The sequence below is a fragment of the Telmatherina bonti genome (genome assembly GCF_933228915.1).
Source record: "Telmatherina bonti genome assembly, chromosome: 6".
NCBI lineage: Eukaryota > Metazoa > Chordata > Actinopteri > Atheriniformes > Telmatherinidae > Telmatherina > Telmatherina bonti.
In genome coordinates, this window is record NC_136624.1 from 38,045,746 (window position 1) to 38,064,796 (window position 19,051).

Here is a 19,051-nt window from a genome sequence, read left to right on the forward strand (position 1 = left end):
ATGGAGAACAACCAGCCAGCTGGGGGTCTTCATTTCGTGGGCAAGAAGGACGAACTGATTGAAGCAAAGCGCTCCTTCAGAACGCTGGAGGGTCGGGACATACTAATAATCTATCACCAGGGAACCTTCTATGCCATGGACTCCTACTGTTATCGTGAGTACAAGTTTTCCAGGTGACAATAAAAAAAAAATCTGCTCCCTTACTGAAAGCCAACAGAAAGGAACAAGTAGATGACAAAAGCCCCCATTTCACTAAATAAAAATCCTGTGATGATCCCAGTTTGTAAATAATTCAAACTGCATGTTTAATTGAAATAAACATGATGAAGCTAAACCACGTCAACAGACGTCATGTGTTAATATGATTGGACATAAATAGAGCATCCCAGAGCTTGAGTATGATTAATAACAGCATAACAATTCGAAACGAACACTTCTGAATGTGAAACTGCAAAGAAAGATTGGACTTTCTATTTTTAGCACACAATATCTTCTAAATATTTCAGGTCAGGATACAAATACATGGTTGTATTCATTCACTATAAATATTACAGCATCATGCTGGAAAAAAAAGGTAATTTCATGTAGTTTAGAAGTTTCGTCCTTATACTGAGTTCATGTGGTCAAAAGAGAGCAAAGTCTTTCTGCAGTTTTCCTCTGCCATGTTCATGCCGTGCACGGGAAGAAAGACACCAGCACTGACTACCAACCTGGGAAGGTCATAAGGTCATTCCCAATTCATCCAGATACCATCAGGGAAACACAACAAACCATTCAGACTGTTGCACGTCTTCCCACATGTGGATATTTCAGCAAACTTTGCACAAGAAAGTTTAACTTATTTAGACAATCTTGTTGTAGTTTAATCTTTTATTTACTTAATTATATAATAATTTATACTCAGTAAGTTCTGCTTGGCCAGACTGGTCTCTGATATTTTGTTTTGCACTCTCTTTTATGCTTTGCTTCTGCAGCTTGGCTTAGATGTAATTTTAATTAATAAAATGCCATATCATGTGATTTTGTTCTTCTACAGTTGTACTTTAAGACCAGTAGGGATCAGGTGATTGTTATCTAATCCTGATGCAGGAACCTTAGAATAGAAAGACTTTTTACCTCCACGTGCTGGAATACAAACATTATCAGTTTATGTATCAGAACAACTGTGTCTGATCACAGATATGAAAAATGAGTCTTTTTCTTTCTGGTGGAAATCAGATCTAACACCAGATTAGCAAATTAATTAAAAACTGAGTCGCAGTGATATGCAGGCAGGTTGCACTGCTTTAAAGAGACATATTATTATTGAAATGAGCTAAGTAAAGCTTAAAAACTTAATCAGGAAACTGTCATGGATCGTGGAGGTGTGGGGACCCAATGGCAGGACAGAAAGGCAGGAGGCAGACAAGATGTAGGACCAAGGTTTTAATCTTCAAACTAAATTTAAAAGAAGGCAGGATGGAGACAAAACAAGCAACTGTTGACAAACTAACACAATGAACCAGCAAAACAAAACAAAACTGAGGAGTATAAATACACAGAGGGAGTAACGAGGAACAGGTGAACTGAATCAGAAAATCAAAATCAGATGAGCTGATTAACAGGAAGCAAAATGGGCAACAATGAACAGGGGAACTAAACTCCAAAATGGAACAGGAAAGCAGAACTAAAGAGACAACACAAACATCACATCGTGACACAAACACAGTTTATCGTTGTGTTTGGAATCATAACCACGATGCAAAGACAGAAAGAAGAAAAAAATTAATACAAAAATATGCAGAGGATCTGCTGCCTTCTCTGGACTGATGTGGAAAAAACCAAAAAAAAACTGTTTTCAGTCCTCAAAACACAAATCTGAAATTCTCTTTTTCTTTTGTAAATATGGACGTTTTACTCTCCTAACTCAGCAGGAGATGAATCATCCACCTTATTTTCAGTGAACAGCTCAAAAGCCTGCAAGGCTGATGGTGTGGGGTTGATTCAGAACAAATGGCCAAGGTGAGCAGAGGAAACGTTTCTGTTCATCCAAACCATGTCCCCGCTTGCAGCCCAGATGTTATATACAGTATGTATATATATTAGTTTAACTCCTGTTAGCCGGTTCAAAGTGAGTATGTATGTTTCCCAGATAAATGCAACATCTGCTTCCCGTTTGAATTTACACCCAAAGTAAATTATTCATATGTTTACAACAAGGGCTGTGTGAATAATCTCAGTTTGAAACGAAGCCTAAAATGTGAGATTCAATTAATCAGAATCAAAATATGCGTTAATGTGTCAGAATGAATTCAGCTGGAGCACAGAATAAATGTAATGTCTGCTTAAATATACCCATCGTATTTTAAATCATAAAAAAGTTGCTGTATTTATCTGTATGGGAATTAGTAAGGTATAATCTGATGAGTTACTGGGCAAAAATAGAAGCTGAACACGTCAACCTGAGCAGTTTTACAGATGTTTTTAAAACAGAAATGTACTGAAGGCATCTAAAAGTAAATGTGCCATTTTTCCTTTCAGGTACCAGACTGGAAAACTAATAAACTACTATAGAAAACATTTTCCAGATATGTTAAGACGAAATAACAAAGTAAAAAAATAAGGTAAAACTCTTGTTTGTCCTGACAGATGCTGGGGGAATGCTGCAGAATGGAGATATTGAGGTGAGGTTCTCAGTCGACTGAACACATGAGATGCAACTTTACTTTGGAGGAAAGATGCTGTAAAGTCATTAAAGTTAGAGTTTTTATTTGGATCTTATTTCTGTTTGCACATGTTAATCTAGCTGTACTTAAACACCTACTGCTGGGCTGAGACAGAAAGGGATTCTGTTATTACACATCAAATTTGCATAACATTAACATTATTCTACCTGCTCTCTTTCCATGCACACTCACACACACTCACACACAGGATATTAATGGCAATCTGTGCATAATTTGTCCGAAGCACAAGTACAAGATCTCTTTAGCCAAAGGGGAGGGCTGGTACAAGGGCAAAGACCCCAGGGAAAAGCCACCTGTGCCCAGATGGTACTCCAAAGGTGTGAAGCAGCGGACCCACACAGTCACAGAGAACAATGGGGAAATCTTTGTCCAGCTCTCCGAGCACCCGGGATGGATCGAGTCGGACTACTACCAAGGAGAGAGAGGCAAGGTGGAAAGAGCCAAAGCTGAGCAAGCTGAGGAGAAAACCTTAGTTATGGACAATGACAGCTAAAGATTGTTTCGTTTTGCCTCCTCTGGTGTCCTGCACTGCTTATGACTGACGTGGCGCTAAAAATGAGCTCAGGAGCTTTTAGAATTTTAAATTGTTTATAAAGTTTATGCATGTTTGGTAGCCTAAATCATGCTCACTAAATAAATATCTCTGTGGATGAAAACTGACTCATTTCTCTTTCCTTTCACACTCAACAGGAGAATGACATGTATGAACACACACAAATGCTGTCAGTTGATCAACATTATAACAATATCTGAGTAAAAAGGCCTTGAAGTGGAGAGTTTTTAATAATTTAGGGAAAAAATATAATGCAGCATCAGTGTCTGTCTGTTGTTGTAACTGGTTTCTGTGTGACTTGGCATCAGGTCTCAGGCTGCGTGTGTGAAAACTAAGAAAAAGAAAAGTTACACATTGCTGTCCTTATATCTATTCACAGTGCAATAGAATGAAAGAAATGGGATCTATTAGTGTTGCAGTTTATCAGTGATGGGGATGAAAGAAGTTTAATTAAAATTTATCTCATACAATACGGAGGAGTCGAGTCATCATTTGATTTTCAGAGTCAAGACAGCCTGTCAGATCCACATTTCTGTGATTTGCAGCAATGCACACTAAAACAGTGGTGTTGCCCCAGAACTGCAAATGCCATGAGTTAAGAAGATGGAGGCTAGGGAGTATAATGCTCCTCTGCATGAATGATGCTCGTCTCGTGCGGTCTGAAGGCTTTGGCCAATCTGACGCTTTGAATATAATCATGAAAATGCACAGGGCCTCAGGTTACATGGAGCGAGGGGGGGGGGGGGGGGGGGGGCGACCACATGTGCACCCTTACCATGTATTAAATATTAAAATATGATTATATAGTCAAATGGGGAATCTAGACACAAGGCAGGGGCTATTATCTGCAGGTGGTCATTTGTAATAGGTCAAGTGAGAGCTGTTTGTCAAAATACAGAGCAGGCTGTGAGGAAACTGCTAAGAAGGGCGACTAGAGGGAGAAAACAGCGTGTGAGTAGCACAGATTTGCTGCTATAAAGAGAATTTAAAATTAATATCAGTTTTAGGTTTTGCTTTACATTATGTTGCTGGGGAAAACTCAAGAGGGTCTGATTAAATGCTTTTGTCTCAGGCTATTTTTCCACTAAAATCACCTTGGAAGCCCTGGAGTTTGTCCAAAAGGGATTATCAGACCTGATTTATTACATGTTATCTACTGCTCCCACAACAAAACGCTGCAGCGGAAACCCCAAGAATTTTTTTTTTAACATTTTGACCTGAAACAGAATCAGATTTACTCGTGAGACTTGAAGGTAGATAAAGATCCAAATGAACAGAAAACAGCTGCTCATTTGTTATCTGAAAGTAATAATCTAATAGCATTTGTCGGTGAGTCAGGCCAAACTGAGGAAGTGATGCTGAGCTGTTGATCAGTTCTGCACATCAGCCCATTCCTCCGTACAGATCAGCTGCAGATCTGCTTCACATGAGCTGCTCGCTGCAGCTTCTTCCACTGTATCTCTGTTGGATTAAGGTCAGGGCTTTGACTTGGCAATACCAAAGCATCCACGTTCTTCTTCTTCTTCTTCATCATCCTGTGGTCGAACGATTTGTTTGCACGGCTTGTTGTGTTGCAGCATGACTCACTTTCCGTTGTTCAGAGGGAGACGTGCTGACATTTTCCTTTAGCATTTGCTTTCAGAATTCAGATGTCATTGCTCCACAAATAGCTGGATTCACATGGATCACTTTTTATTATATTCAAAAACAAATCAGATAAAAAAAAAAAGTAAAAACAAGCACATTGGACTGATCAGATCTGACGCAGTCAAAATAAACTTTTGAGTCAGATTGATCGCTGGCTGTAAACTTAACTGACATTTAATCAGTTTTTTTCCTTCTTTAATTCTAATAAATGTGTTTTTCTGCCCTTTTCAAGTCCCATCCGAGAGGAGGAAGCGTAGCAAAGCAATGCAGACTTTAAAGGGTTAAGGACTGCTGAACATCTTGATGAAATAATTTTACATTATGAAATCATATTTGCCTGATTTATGTCAGGAAAGTTTAATTCGTTGCAGTCTTTGCAGTTTTGCAAACGCACAATGTAAGTGTCCATTTGAACATTTACTTTTGGACTTCTATCAGAAGGATTTCAGTCAGACTGACGACAAACATTTGTACATGTAAAGGGAAAACCAGGCCACAGTGCAGCAACACAAGCACAAACCATAATAATACCACTGTAGAGTTTTCCTCTCTTCAGTCTTCTTATCTCCACCACAACTCTGTTTTTAACATGATCCTCCTTAAATTGCAGCTGGGTTTAATCTCTTAATAAAGCCTGACCCAAGGAAAAAATGGGGAGAAAAGTCTCATTTCCTAAATGTGAAGTCTTTATTTATCCCTCTGACAAAATGAAAACAAACTTGTTTTATACATTTATTTCCATGTGACGTAGAAACACTGCAGGGTGTTGTTATTCAGTGTCCACCAGGGGGCAGAAGACCTGTATCAGACCTGGTTTTTACCATAAAATGATGCAAAACGTCTCAGAAACTCATTTGTATTAAATATGAAACAAGCAGCATTACGGTGTTGACATGACTGTATTGATCTGAATATCATTAACAGAGGTGATCTCTCAGACCAAACCCGGATTATCCAATGGACATTATGGGCGCAGGCCCAGGGGCCCATGCCCACTTGGGGCCCGTGTAGGACATACACTGGGAGTTTGGACATGAAACTAAATGTACATAAAAGCCAGATAGTTACAAAACACTGTCTAGTGTGTTACTACTGAGACCACTGGCTGAGAGTTGTTAGAACTGTCGTATCATTCACAATTTTCACAATGTTGCGCTGGGAAGGGGGTCCCTGGAACACTCTGGGCCCAGGGCCTTCTGCACTTTTAATCCGGCCCTGACTCAGACTGTGTACTGGTGAAATAATAGATTTACAGTCCAATGTGCATCAAGAGGTTTGAAAATTTATTGTGTGAGTCATGATTCGTGTCGTTTCACCATCAAATATGAGAAGTTCACTTTATTTTTACCCTGTTTTTGAGGAGGTTTCATGTTAAAGAAATGATCAAAGTAAATATAAACAAGTGTTTGTTTATCTGGCTGGATTGTGTTTGTTTACGTCCAGGAGTCACGTGACTGGTTCCTCCAGTTTCACGCCGTGGAAGTGGAGTTTGTGTGTGGAAAATGGACACACGAGCTGAAGATTACACCGCCGAGCAGCCGCAGCATGTGCACGCTGATGGCCTTTATAGCGCGCGCGCTGCCTCTGCGTGTGTGTGTCCGCGTGCGTGCTGCTGAGTCAGGCACGACCACTCGGTTCAGCCCCCCCCCCCCTCTCTCCCGGTTGTTCTTTGCCAGTGAGACTTTTCTTCCATCCGGCGACGTCATGCGGTGTTTGCGGTGATCTGCGCGCGCGGGGCTGCCCTCTCCGCGTCGGTAACTGTGTTTCCTACGACTGACAACTTGTCTGCTGTTTTAGCGCAGTGGTGCCCATGCTGCCCCCCCTCCCCACCCCTCCAGCTGTGCTGCTGCTGCTCCGGTCGGGCTGTCCGGTGCGCCTCCGCGGTCGGTTCGGGACGGTCTCGGTTGCTCCGCTTTTATGAATGAATCCGGAGACGAGGAAACGCGAATGAGTGCCGAAGTCCCCTGCAAGCGGGCTCCCGGGGGTCCAGCCGCGGATGAGAGGGATTAACGGCGGAGTGGAGCCGCGGCTCGTTGCGGAACAGCGAGGCTGACTGCAGAGTGGCGTGAAGACGCGCCGTGACGGGGAAACGGAGCGCAGAGCTGCGGAACAAAACGCGGCGCAGTACAATGTAAGCTCCTCTGCAACTCATTACAACACGTGAGCAGAAAGCTGGTGTGACAAAGCTTTGGTTCCTGTTATCACTGCATGTGTGTGTGTGTGTGTGTGTGTGGCAACGCGTCAGACTCGTTTATTTAACCATAACATCCACTCAGGTGGAGGAAAGGCCTTGGCGAGGTCCCTCTCTCCTCTCCAGCTATGTAACAGTGATGCCCTGATGTCTCCACTCAGTCTGAAGGAGCTGTCTCCCCTGCAGGTCCATCCACATTGTGGCTCTGGGGAGCGAGTGTCCCGGAGGAGTCGGGCCTGGAGAGGAGATCATGGGCCAGGGGCAGCTGCAGGGAGGTCTGCTGTGGAGCTACTTGGGTCACGGGGCTCTGGTGGGACCCTGCGACCTGGAGGGCAGCCTGCACAACCCAGCCTTCATGGAGTACACCTCACGTGTGTTTGGAGATGTAACAGTAGTGGTTCGGGATTGTCCCAGCTGGGTGAGAGACTAACAGAAGGGCTAATTATTAATAAAATCACCACTTTGGTTGGTCATTTATGTGTATTCTTATGTTAATTGTAAATAGATGCCTCTAAGAGGCCCCATCACAGCTTTTTGGAAAACAAACTCAGAGTCTGGATGCCAAGATGGCCAAAGCAGCCATAAAGCTGTGGTGTACTTTTCCCCCAGAGCGTTGTCATGATGAGAGAGTGTGTGCAACTTCACTGACACGCTGTTTACTTTCCACTGTTTTGCCTCTCATGAAACATGCAGTACAGCACGTCAAATTTGAAGGCCTTCCTTCCACTGCTGATTGCAGGCTTTATGAAAACGTCTCCATTCATAGAGCTTGCTATTTTAACATGCAACACACAAAAAAACCCCAATGAAAGAGCTTTTGTTCTTAATAGCAGATGAATTTGAAATGAAAGGCACTGTTGTGATTCTGCAGAGGCACTGTACACGTCCTTTTATACGCCTGTCAGGGCTGTTGCTTAGAAAGTCTCTAATTCTCTATTTTCATTCAAATTGCTCCGAGCTCTTCAGTATGTGTGTGATTTTTTTTCCTGCTCTCTAATGAGTTGAATCAGGCTGGTTTAGAGCATCTCGCCTCCCGGAAGTCCTTAGGGGTAAAGTCCCAAGAGCTAGCCCTGCTGAGGTATTCCAGCTCAGCAGGGGGAGGGGTTGGTGTTATCTGGGTGGAGATATATGCAGGTGATGTTTTACTGCCCGCCTCTGACCTACTCCTGTTTCTGTTTATCATCCTTTTCTCGCCCTCCAGGACTTGTTGGACAGCGACTGGGCCAGCGTACGGAAAGTTCTGGAGCAGGCAGACATCCTGGTCATTAAATATTCCGTCACAGACAAGCTGACCTTCCAGCAGGTGAGGAACGGCTACGCCCCGAGGCTCCGCCCTCTCCTGAGGCACTGGGGCGTGCCCGTGATCCTCGTTGCTGTTGGAGCGCGCCTGAATGGTGAGCACGCACGCCGTTGTTCTGTGTTTACGTCAGAGTCAGATTGGGTTTGGTCTGCTGACATGGTTGTGTGGTAAAAGTGGAATTTGAGAGCCGCTCCGCTCACATCTGCCTCAGTTGTTTTTGTTCAGGAAGCTTTCGTTGTTCTTCGGTGACGAAGACCACCAGGTCCTCCAGCACGCCCTTCCAGGAGGGAAGAGGATGCTCATGATTTAATCTCCTCCTGGTCGCCCTCAGGCTGTCCGCTCACATATTTATCTGAAACAAACAACAGTAAAACATGAGATTTAGAGTTTCTGAAGCGAGAATTTATAATCATGAAGTGCATCGCAGCTGTAGTGTGTCTCTGTTAGTAGATTAGGAGATGTAAGTGCAGCCTGACTGAGGGCTGATTGATAAATTAGGTATTACTATACAAGCAATCCTCCATGAGTCTGTGTGTGTGTGTGTGTGTGTGTTTATAGACTTACTGACCCCTTCTGAATTCAGTTCTCGTAAACAAACGCATCACACACCTCAGGCTGTATTTTTAGCCCGTCTCCTCAAAGCACTGTGGGGTCCTGTCAGAGCTCTGCTGCAGAACGATCACAGTGCGAGTGTTTGCTGGAAAGCAAGACAGAAGAGCGAGGAGAGTTAGTGGCGTCAAACCAGAGCCTTTGTTTGTGTTTCTGTTTGGAGCTGCTGTGCGTATTCTCATTCTATCCCCTCATGACTGCAGAGAATGACGGCTGAGCTCCGAGCGCTCCTTGCTGCTTGACTTTAGACCACCTGAGGCGCAGCTGTGGCAAAGAGCGCTGCCATACGTGCACTAACGCAGCCATACGTGCACTAACGCAGCCATACGTGCACTAACGCAGCCATTAAACCGCCGGTGAACGGAGGAGCACAGACGGATTTATCCAAGGACACGCTTGCACAAACATACCACTGATATGCCAAGTCACTGCTTGTCAGAGGCTCACACACGCTTTTCTTCCTCCTACCCCTCACACACATACACACATACACACACACACACACACACACACTCCGCCTGGCTCCGTCTCCATGTCGTAGCTCGTAGCTGTAGGTTATTAGCAGTATGATTTATCAAATGCCTCAGCTCCTTTTGCCTCTCCCTCCCCTCTCCTCGTCTTTTCTTCGCTTTCACGATTATCCCTCCCCGACCGGTCCGACTTCACGTGCCCCTGCAGATTTTAGTCACTTAGATGCCCCAACTCGTATTTATAATCCTTCCTCCACCCGGTGAACCTAGTAAAGATGTAAAAGCTGCAGCAGAAGGATTTCTGGTTTTAAAGCGGTGAAAGGCAGACAGTAAACAAAGCTTAAGCACATAATAAATAACAACAACAAAGACAGAGTGAGATGCACACGATGAAAGCACATCGCTGGGACATCTGGTTTATATGCTGCACTAGGAAGGTACGCTCAACGTGCTCTGTAGCACAGGTGTCAGACTCCAGTCCTGCAGGTTTCTGTTGTCTCCAGGCTCCAACACACTTGACTGAAGCAGATTAATAGTCTGCCAAGAAGCTGCTGGATCCATTTGATTTGAATCAGGCGTGTTGCTGGAGGAGAACAACAAAAACCTGCCGGGTACGGAGCCTCGACGCCTGGAGTTTGACACGCTGCATGACCTCAAACACAGGCTGTCATTCAGTCAGCCTGAAGGATGAGTGTGTTCAAGTCGAATAATTTGCCCCAATGAAGCTTTCTTCCATCTGAAATGTTATTTACTGGGATCCATAGAGTCAGACGTAAAGATGTCTTCAGTATTTATCGCTCCATGTCCAGTACGGACATTAACTCTGGCGCTGGTGAGCATCGTTGGGTATTTTAACCCTGTTTATTGCATCCTGCTGTGTTCTGGTGCAGCTCAGACGTGGCATTAGTTCTGTATCACTTCATGTACTGCTTCTTGCATGTTGTAATGTACATACAGTGTGTGATTCCTCACCTCTGTGTTCAGATGAAGGCCCTCCATGCACGTGTCCGTTGTGTGCGTCTGACTGGAGCAGCTGTGTGCCTCACAGTGAGGGTCTGCAGCTGTCCCGGGACCTGGGGGCTACCTATCTGGAGCTGCCGTCTCTCAACCACGTCTTCGTCGGCCGCTACTTTGGCAGCGTGGTGAGAAATGAGGCAACACACCAAACCAAATGACTCAGTTTTAGATAAGGCCACTGATGCTGAGTGCGTTGTTTGTCGAAGCTGGCGTTTCCACGTTTATTTAACGCTTTAATGGATTGATCCTGCCAGGGAGCTGTTTTCAATGTGAAGAACTGATGACTTAACGCCACAGTTTTTGCCTTAACGTCTCTGCTTTTGTCTGTTTTGTTCAGCTAGAGTACTTCATGATTCAGTGTCTGAAACACAAAGCGAAAGAGAGGCCGGAGAAGAGGCGAGGAAATAAAGTGAACGAGCTTCGTCCTCCTCACTTAGAGCAACCAGGTGAGAGAATGAGGCTACTATAATCACAAAAAAATATAAATCAAAGCCTTTTTGCTCACGATAACATATGAATTGATTTTCATTTGAATAATTAAAACACAAAAACAAACAAAAACAAACTCTTTGTTTTACAAACTATTATGTTTGTCCTTGAAAAACGAGTAAAAAAAAAAATCAACAGATGATTAAAAAGTCGCAGAGTAATAATTTCCCAACTATTTAAAGAGTGATTTATAGTTTTGACTTTGCCTTCTAAAAGCGCAAATCTTCCGCTTTTCTATGCTGTTGTGTTGTTTTAGTTTATTTAAACGGCTCTTTTCTCTATGGTTTGTGAACATTTAGTGGGCTGAGTGGATTCTCCCCCCTTGAGCTTACTAAGCTGTAAAAAGCGCTGAGCACAAAGGTTTTAATGTGGATCAATATTCTGTTCTGAAGTGGGAAAAAAAAAGACAAAAAAGCGAGGTAGACTACTTTTCTTCACAGACATTAGAATCCATTTCAGACAACAAGGAGGTTAAGTGCCCGGAGTTGAGGAGGCTCAGTGTCTTCAGGCTCATCTTTAACCAAATTATCTCAATGAAATGACATATTTGACAAATATAATTTTCTAATCTGTGCAGCGCAAAGTGGGATTAACTTTTACGTCTGTCATTTTGTTGTGAGATACTAAATATGTGCATTTATTTCTCCATTTTGAACCCCTTTTTCAGAATCTGCAACTAATAATTTGGACTATTTTTGCAGAATTTGAAATATTTAGTTGTCAAAATGCTGATTTCAATTTAAATATTAGTTTATTTTAACTTAAAAAGGCAATTTGTGTTAATCAACAATCAAATATATAAACACTAAAAAGACAAAAGGCTACTATAATCACAAAAAGACTGTTATTAAATATAAATCAAAGCCTTTTTTCTGATAACATATGAATTGATTTTCATTTTAATAGTTAAAACAACACAAAACAAACAAAAACAAACTCTTTGTTTTACAAACTCTTATGTTTGTCCTTGAAAAAAAGACTAAAAAAAAAATCATCAGATGATTAAGAAGTTGTAGAGTAATAATTTCCCAACTATTTAAAAAGTGATTTATAGTTTTAATTTCGCCTCAGATTTCAATTAAGCTTCATAATAAGCTTAATTAAGGTGGGGAATGGGGTGTGTGTGTGTGTGTGGGGGGGGGGGGGGGGGGGGGGGGGGGGTCTACCCAGTTCCAGATTTACTGCAGACGTAATCAGGCTTCCTTTCAGCCAATCAGAACCTGCAAACGGCCAAGAGGCATGCTGATTATGAGGGATAAATGACTGCTGATCAAACTCGCAGAATTAGTCACATTCATGCAGACTTGGCAGCTTAGAGGGAGGAAGTTTCACCACTGGAAAAGCTCGGACATAACAAGCCCAGTTGGAGCGTTTGACAGCTGCGTTTCTGCGACTTCTTCTTCATCTTAACGCTCTACTTTCTTTTAGGCTCAGGGACTCTGCCTCCCTAACCGGATAAAAGATGTGTGACTGAATGTGAAACCATCTGCCGACCATCAGACGTTGCTACAAACTGGGAGTTTTCTGTCTGTGAACATGAAACGTCATTTAAAATAATGTAGCTGGAAGCGCAGCTTCCTCCACAAACACATCCAGCCGTATCTTCTCATGTGAAAATTCTGCTGAACGGTCTAATTCATAGCAACACTGGTTTTATCTGCTTTTATCTTGCTGCAGCTTCCAGCAGCCCTCCCTGGAAAATAAAGACACATGGAAATATTTAACACAGACAAAGCTGTTAAACTGGTGTTAAATATTGATCCGACCACTTTGGTGCTGCTGTGTGTGTACATCTGACGCGGTGACTGAAAGCTTAAAGTCCTGCCAGAAGCTGGTGGATTTATCGCTGCATGTCCGACGCTGCTTAGCTCAACTTACATTAAAAATGACGTGCACTGATTCAGGAGCAGCGCCGTTTTCATGGCTGAATCAGAGCAGCCATAAAAAACAGAGATAAGATGCAGAAAAGGGCAGCGTTTACTCAGCACAAATAGGATGATAATAGGAAGCCCCCCCCCACGCTGCTTTCACCCTCCTGTTTCCTGCTTTATACTTTTTATTAATCTAACTTCATGAATTCATAAATCACAGCCTGTTTTAGGACACTTGTGTCTTTTTTTCCTCGTCTTATTCTCTGTTGTGGCTTTTTGCAAGTTTATTATTTAGTATCAGCTTTGCTTTGATGTTTGTTTTTTTTTGTCTTGCCACCAAAAATAATCCAAAATCTAGGCATGAATGATAATCGGTGAGGTTTATCATTCATGCAGCCCAAGCTTGCTCCTTTTCAGGACTTTTAGTACAAAGACAAACATATCTTCAAGCAGTTTTTTCTCACTTGAGCAGCAGAAAAGGACACAGCATGACTTTGGTTTCTCTCATCCCTCTCTTTATTGGCTAAAAGACTTCACTGACACTATTGCTGTCACAATCACTTTGTCTGCATCCGCTCCGTTTCTCTCAGACAAAACTTCAAGCCAAAGGAAGAAGGGATCAATGGCAGAAGTGGACATTATCTGTACTGGAACACTTCTGATTGGCTTTGAAAGCAGATTCTGCTTCATGTTAGAGAAGCTGAATTTCAGCTGTGATTGTTCATTAAAAAGTTCTTCTCTTCTCTCCGTTCAGCTCGTCTTCCTCCTATCCGGGTGGAGGAGTCCAGCTTCTCCCAGGACATGCAGTGGCTGCTGGAGCGCGGCGTGCAGTTTGCCGACGTGGCTTTCTATGCCGGGGATTCTGGGAAAGAACTGGGGTGGGCGCACGCGGCTGTACTGTGTGCCGTCAGCCCGTACTTCAGGCAGCTGCTTCTGGGGCCGAAGACCAGGTAGGAGAAGTCGGGTTTAATGAAGGGCATCACCAGCAGGAGGTCAGCTGTTAAAGCTGGTGCTACTGTGTCCATCTCTGATCAGGGAACGTCCACAGTCGAGGTGCGTTTGCAGAGAACGGGATGGAGGGCCCCATTCGCTGCTTTCCACTTGGGACGGGGGCATTATCGACGACATGCCACGGACGGATGGGCACGTGACGGGACGCCTTACACGGCTGGTGGTGAAGGATCCCCTCTTGTGCATGTGCTTGTGGGAGACACTCATGTTTATTTACAGAGGTAACCCCAGCAGCCAAACACAGTTCTACTGAAAGTGACATCTTAAATCTGTTGTTTTGTACCTTTTCAGTTTGTCTGGCATATAAAAGAAATGCTGATCATCTTTACAAGATGCGGGTAATATTTAACAATTACTGATTTATAAAGCGCTTTTCTGCTGATGAATCCATTACTCTTTCCACGTTCATACTTGTTGGTGATAAGCTACATGTGGAGCTTCAGCTGCCGTAGGGCAGACTGATGGAAACGTGGCCCTCCATCCACCACCGTACATTCATACGCAATCATACCCCCACGATGCCGATGCTGCAGGCAGGCTGGGTCAAACTGCCCAAGAACACAAAGCCGGATTAACTGGGATGAAGCAGGACTAGACCACCAACATGTCTCACTTCAAGAGCAACTGCTGCCCCCCCCCAGTTTACCATTCAGAATGATCCTGTTCAGATTATATATATATAAATTTAAAGACTTATTTTTTTTTAAAGCAACATACTAAGAGATTATCCCATAATTATTAATAAAATCTCCTGGTTGGTTCATATCAAAATCAGCATCTTAAATTCTATCTGTATTCTTTTATAAGATGATTTTCTGTTCTTGTGTCTCCTCAACGTGTTATTGTAAAGATAATGGATTATTGGGTAGCTGATCAAGACCTATGATTGCGTAAAATTTACCTGTAAACCAGTGTAGAAACCTGTTGTTGTTATGGGGTGGCGGTGAGAACGGTGAAGGTGTGGACCCAAACGCAGAGATCAGGGAAACAGGGATGAAGGTTCCAGAAGGTTTGTTCAAACCAAGGCACTCAGGGGACTAACCAAGTACAACCAAGTAGTGCAACAAAATGATCCAGCAACCAAGGAATGAAACTGAGGGGTATAAATACAGTGGGGAACCAAACAAGAAACAGCTGAACGGAATGAACTGAAACAAGACCAGGTGAACTCAATGAACAGGAAACCAATAAAGCTAAACAACAAACAAGGGAACCAAACAGGAAACACTACAAAATAAAACAGGAAACCTGAACCAAGGAAAAAACACAAACCACCACATCATAACAGTTGTATCAGTACTCTTTGTCTGCAAACATGGAGATGTTTGTGCCCCTTGTTTTTCTTAGATTTAATTTGTTTTCATACAAGTAGTAAACAGTGAACTAATTTATCCAGAAATAATCTAAATCAATGCTGAACATGCTTACACTAGCTGAACAGGTAGCGTTTTAGTTTTAGCTTGTGCTAATAGCTAATTGCTAACACAAGGTGCCAGCAGTTTGATCAGCACAATTAGGGTTCATTTCACTGACATAATCGATGTCTTCACGGCTTCATGACAGTCCATCCAGTCTCTGAGTCTGATATGAGGTGGTGGAAGGATCTATACCGCCATCCCTGGAGTCGATTTATTAGCTCGGCTAAAATCAATTCATACACTGAATGTTATTGCTCATCATATTTAAATGGACATAAGACTAATCCTTTTGGGTCAATGTGGACTCCTCATGCTAGTGAACAGCTGGAAATGACAGCAGTGTGTTACAGGGAGGCGAAAGCAGTTAAATGACTCCATCACCAAACGCTGGACCAACTTAAACAACAACAACAGAGCTGCAACACAGAAGAGCTTGCCATCACCTGATTAAACCCTTGTGGAGTTTCCCAGATCGACATCCTGGCGGCAGGATCAGATCCACGGGAAGTGCCAAACTCAGAAAGCATCTCAGCAATCACACTACACGGGGAGGAAATCTGTTATTTCCTGCTACTAAATGGGATCTTTAGTACTGCATTCATAATATTCTTCAATGAAAAGCCTAATATTTGCAGATATATCATGTGTATCAGTAAAAACGGCGCTGCACTGCTCTGATGCTTCCTTTGTTGTTAATATAAAGTCATTGTGCACATCTGAAGCAGAGACTGACAAAGCTAGACTGAGATTCATGTGAAGGATGAGAGCAGTTTGCTTTTTTTCCTCATAATTTAGATGTGATGATGAATTCCTCTTGGCAGCAGAAGGCAGTCAGCATCCTGTTGGGACTCATCCAAAGCTCCATTACGCCGAGGAACAGAAATCAGTCAAAGTGAAAGTGCTTAATAGTAAACAACTGTAGTATTTCAATCTGGGATCATTCATTGAGTGATATTGTGATCTTGCTTTGTGCTTGGCTTCCTCAGGCCACTTGTGTGGCTCAGTTCTGTTTGTCATTATGGAAGTCAATGAGGAAAGATTGGCACGCCGGAGAAAGCAGAAACTTCTATCAGTTCAGGGCTAATGGGATTAGTTGACAGAAGTCCTCACTTACATCAAGAAATGACGCATTTCTGAATAATTAGCAGACCTGAATATGAACAGAGGCATAAAGCTAATACCTTCAATGTTCTCCTGTCACATGTGAAGCTTAGTTTACCAGGTATGTGATGTCAGGCTGCAGCTTCATTTCTGCAGAGCTGTGCTTGTCGTACATGAGATCAGAGGACTCCTGCATGCCTGCACTTCATCACGGGGCGACGTGTCGTGCACGGATCTTCCCGGCAAAAAGCTTTTCTAGCATCTGATTCATGGCGGCTTGTTAACATGTACGAGAGCAGCACTGATGCTCTGAAACAGTAACACATGATGTAGACACAAATACATAAGCTGGTGGAGGCTGAGCAGAGAGAAGAGGAAGATTATAGGGGGAGACTGATCCTGTGTGAGTGACTGCATGAATAAGAATAAGAGAGCCAGCGGTTGAAATATGGGGGGGAACTGTGTGTGTGTGTGTGTGTGTGTGTGTGTGTGTGTGTGTGTGTGTGTGTGTGTGTGTGTGTGTGTGTGTGTGTTTCAGGAAGAAAGGAAAGTACTGTGTAGGGGGAAAATCGAAGGTGGCAGGATGTGAGGATGAGATGAGAGGGAGAGTGCTGGAGGAAGAGAGAGCAAGGTGCTGCTTTCCTGCAGTTCCATAAGAAAATGTGCTTTGTAAGAAGCTGGGCACACTGTTAACGTGTGTGTGTGTGTGTGTGTGTGGGGAGGGGGCTTGGCCAGAGCAGGGGAATGAGGACTATGAGTGCACATGCTGAGTGGAATGAGAATGTCATGTTCCCACAAAGCCTGCAGGCGGGCGATGTTAAGTCGCGTGAAAATGACTGAAGTTAACCTTCAGCTGCACGTTTGACGGATCAGACAGCGTTTGCACTGCATTGCATGTCTTCGTGTTTGCTTGACTTTAAAGGACGCCTTCATTGTGCACTTCAGCTGCAGCTCATTTCCCCTCTACAGTAAACACGCAGCAACACACTCTTGCTATCATTCCACGCTCCGGTTTTTTTTGTCACTTGACCGTGTGAGGACAGTGAGCGAGGCTACGACTTTACTTGTGTGATGCTAACTCTCCCAGACTCTGTCTCCTTTTGTAATCTGCTGCTGAATCATTCAAATTGTCATTTGGTGGCAATTTTGTGTGTTTTGTACGTGTTCTGCGTACACTGTACCTGTGTGTGGCAGTTAAATCAATGTGTGTGTGTTTTCACTGAGGTTTCATGCAGCATGCTTGTTTTTGTTTGTAACTTTTACAAACTGTTGGGGAATAAAAGGAGCATCGGGTGTGATTGTGACAGTATTTGTTAAAGCAGACTAATCTGTTTGCTGGATTCTGCTGAGGTCTGAACGTATTTTTGAACGAACGACGAAGCACGAGCACGGTTGAGGTGAATAGCTCAGATATTTGCTTTAATCTGTACGAACTGGTCCCACATTGCTCGTGTGTGTGTTTGTTTGTTTAGAGGACTCTTGCTTGTGAGATGCGGAAACGATCTGAGCACTTTGCAGCTTTTTCTTCCTCCTTATTTACTCCATGCAGTCGGTTTGTTTAGTTTCAGTTCCAGATGTGTCTGCCTGCATCACACATCAGCGACTCCTGAGCTAATCTCTTGCCCTGCATCTGAGGATTCTGTGCCACGCTGCGGCGTTGTCCCTCTTTCGGCACAAAACCCACCATTATGGCAATCAAGCTTCCTTTTTTCCTCAACAGTTTCCTAATATCGCAGTGAGATGGAGTGTATCACTCCCATCAAGCTGTGCGGATGTTCAGGGTTTGTGGAGGAGTGCAACACAGAATGACGGTGTAGCTGCTTTTCCCAGATGTTGCAGAAACGCAGAATGGATTTACTCTTCCAGGGCTTGGGTTTGCTTGTAGGTCTGTGTTTTAATTGCAGATATAATGCCTTGTCATAAAAGTCTGCAGGCATTCAGGATTTCTGCATGCTGACTCATAATAACTGGATTTATCTTCAGCAGCATCATAATGTTTTTATTTCTTTTATATGCCATTAAAATGTCTCATATTTTTATGCGCTTCACTGCTTTATCACCAAAACCCACCATCAAGTCATGAAGTCATAACCAAAAGGCTTTAAAATAATAAGAAAATATGTTAAAATGCAGAATGAATGAAATTAATAAACATTACATGGTAAACATGGCAGGGTTCCCCTTCAGTTCAGCCAAACAGAACTGACATCATACAGATAAAGAATATTGTTTATTCCTAAGAAAAAGTACATAGATTATGTTTGTCACCTTTAATAAGTATGATGATCCATACCTTTTAATATGAAAAAGAACACAGTGCAGATGCTTCATTTAATACCTCATAATAATAATAATAAATTGAATAAAAAAATGTTTGGATGCCTGAAATAAATCCTCACTGCTGCAGTGAGGATTTTGCATGAAGTTAAAGCTCACTCTCTTCTGATATTAATTTTTATATCTGTGGATTAAATGAACAACTTGGAACAAATCCATTCCCAGTATTTATAAAAAGGAAAGAAAGGGAAAGAAAGGCGAGGTTCTTAAAGGGGCAATGCGCAGAAATGGGTCATTTCTGGATTGAAGGAATAAAAAACTGTGTATGTGAGAACTAGAGGTGTAATTTAATCTGGAATACAGCGTGACGT

The 19,051-nt window shown here is 43.0% G+C and overlaps 2 protein-coding genes across 2 annotated transcripts in view; both read left to right on the forward strand.

Moving 5' to 3' along the window:
* rfesd (Rieske (Fe-S) domain containing) lies at window positions 1-6,936 on the forward strand (the record flags this gene model as incomplete). Its single annotated transcript, XM_079242154.1, has 5 exons — window positions 1-154; window positions 2,629-2,663; window positions 2,914-3,198; window positions 6,370-6,528; window positions 6,724-6,936. The coding sequence occupies 5 exons, from the start codon at window positions 1-3 to the stop codon at window positions 6,934-6,936; spliced, it is 846 nt and encodes a 281-aa protein (XP_079098280.1).
* Window positions 6,637-19,051, forward strand: part of rhobtb3 (Rho related BTB domain containing 3) — a gene marked incomplete at its 3' end in the record, with an annotated part of 22,318 nt that continues 9,903 nt past the window's right edge. The window contains exons 1-7 of the mRNA XM_079242794.1: window positions 6,637-7,057; window positions 7,304-7,535; window positions 8,319-8,511; window positions 10,481-10,638; window positions 10,851-10,959; window positions 13,628-13,823; window positions 13,909-14,105. Of these exons, the coding sequence (XP_079098920.1) occupies window positions 7,056-7,057; window positions 7,304-7,535; window positions 8,319-8,511; window positions 10,481-10,638; window positions 10,851-10,959; window positions 13,628-13,823; window positions 13,909-14,105 (1,087 nt within the window). The 5' untranslated portion in view covers window positions 6,637-7,055. The remainder of the gene's footprint in view (window positions 7,058-7,303; window positions 7,536-8,318; window positions 8,512-10,480; window positions 10,639-10,850; window positions 10,960-13,627; window positions 13,824-13,908; window positions 14,106-19,051) is intronic.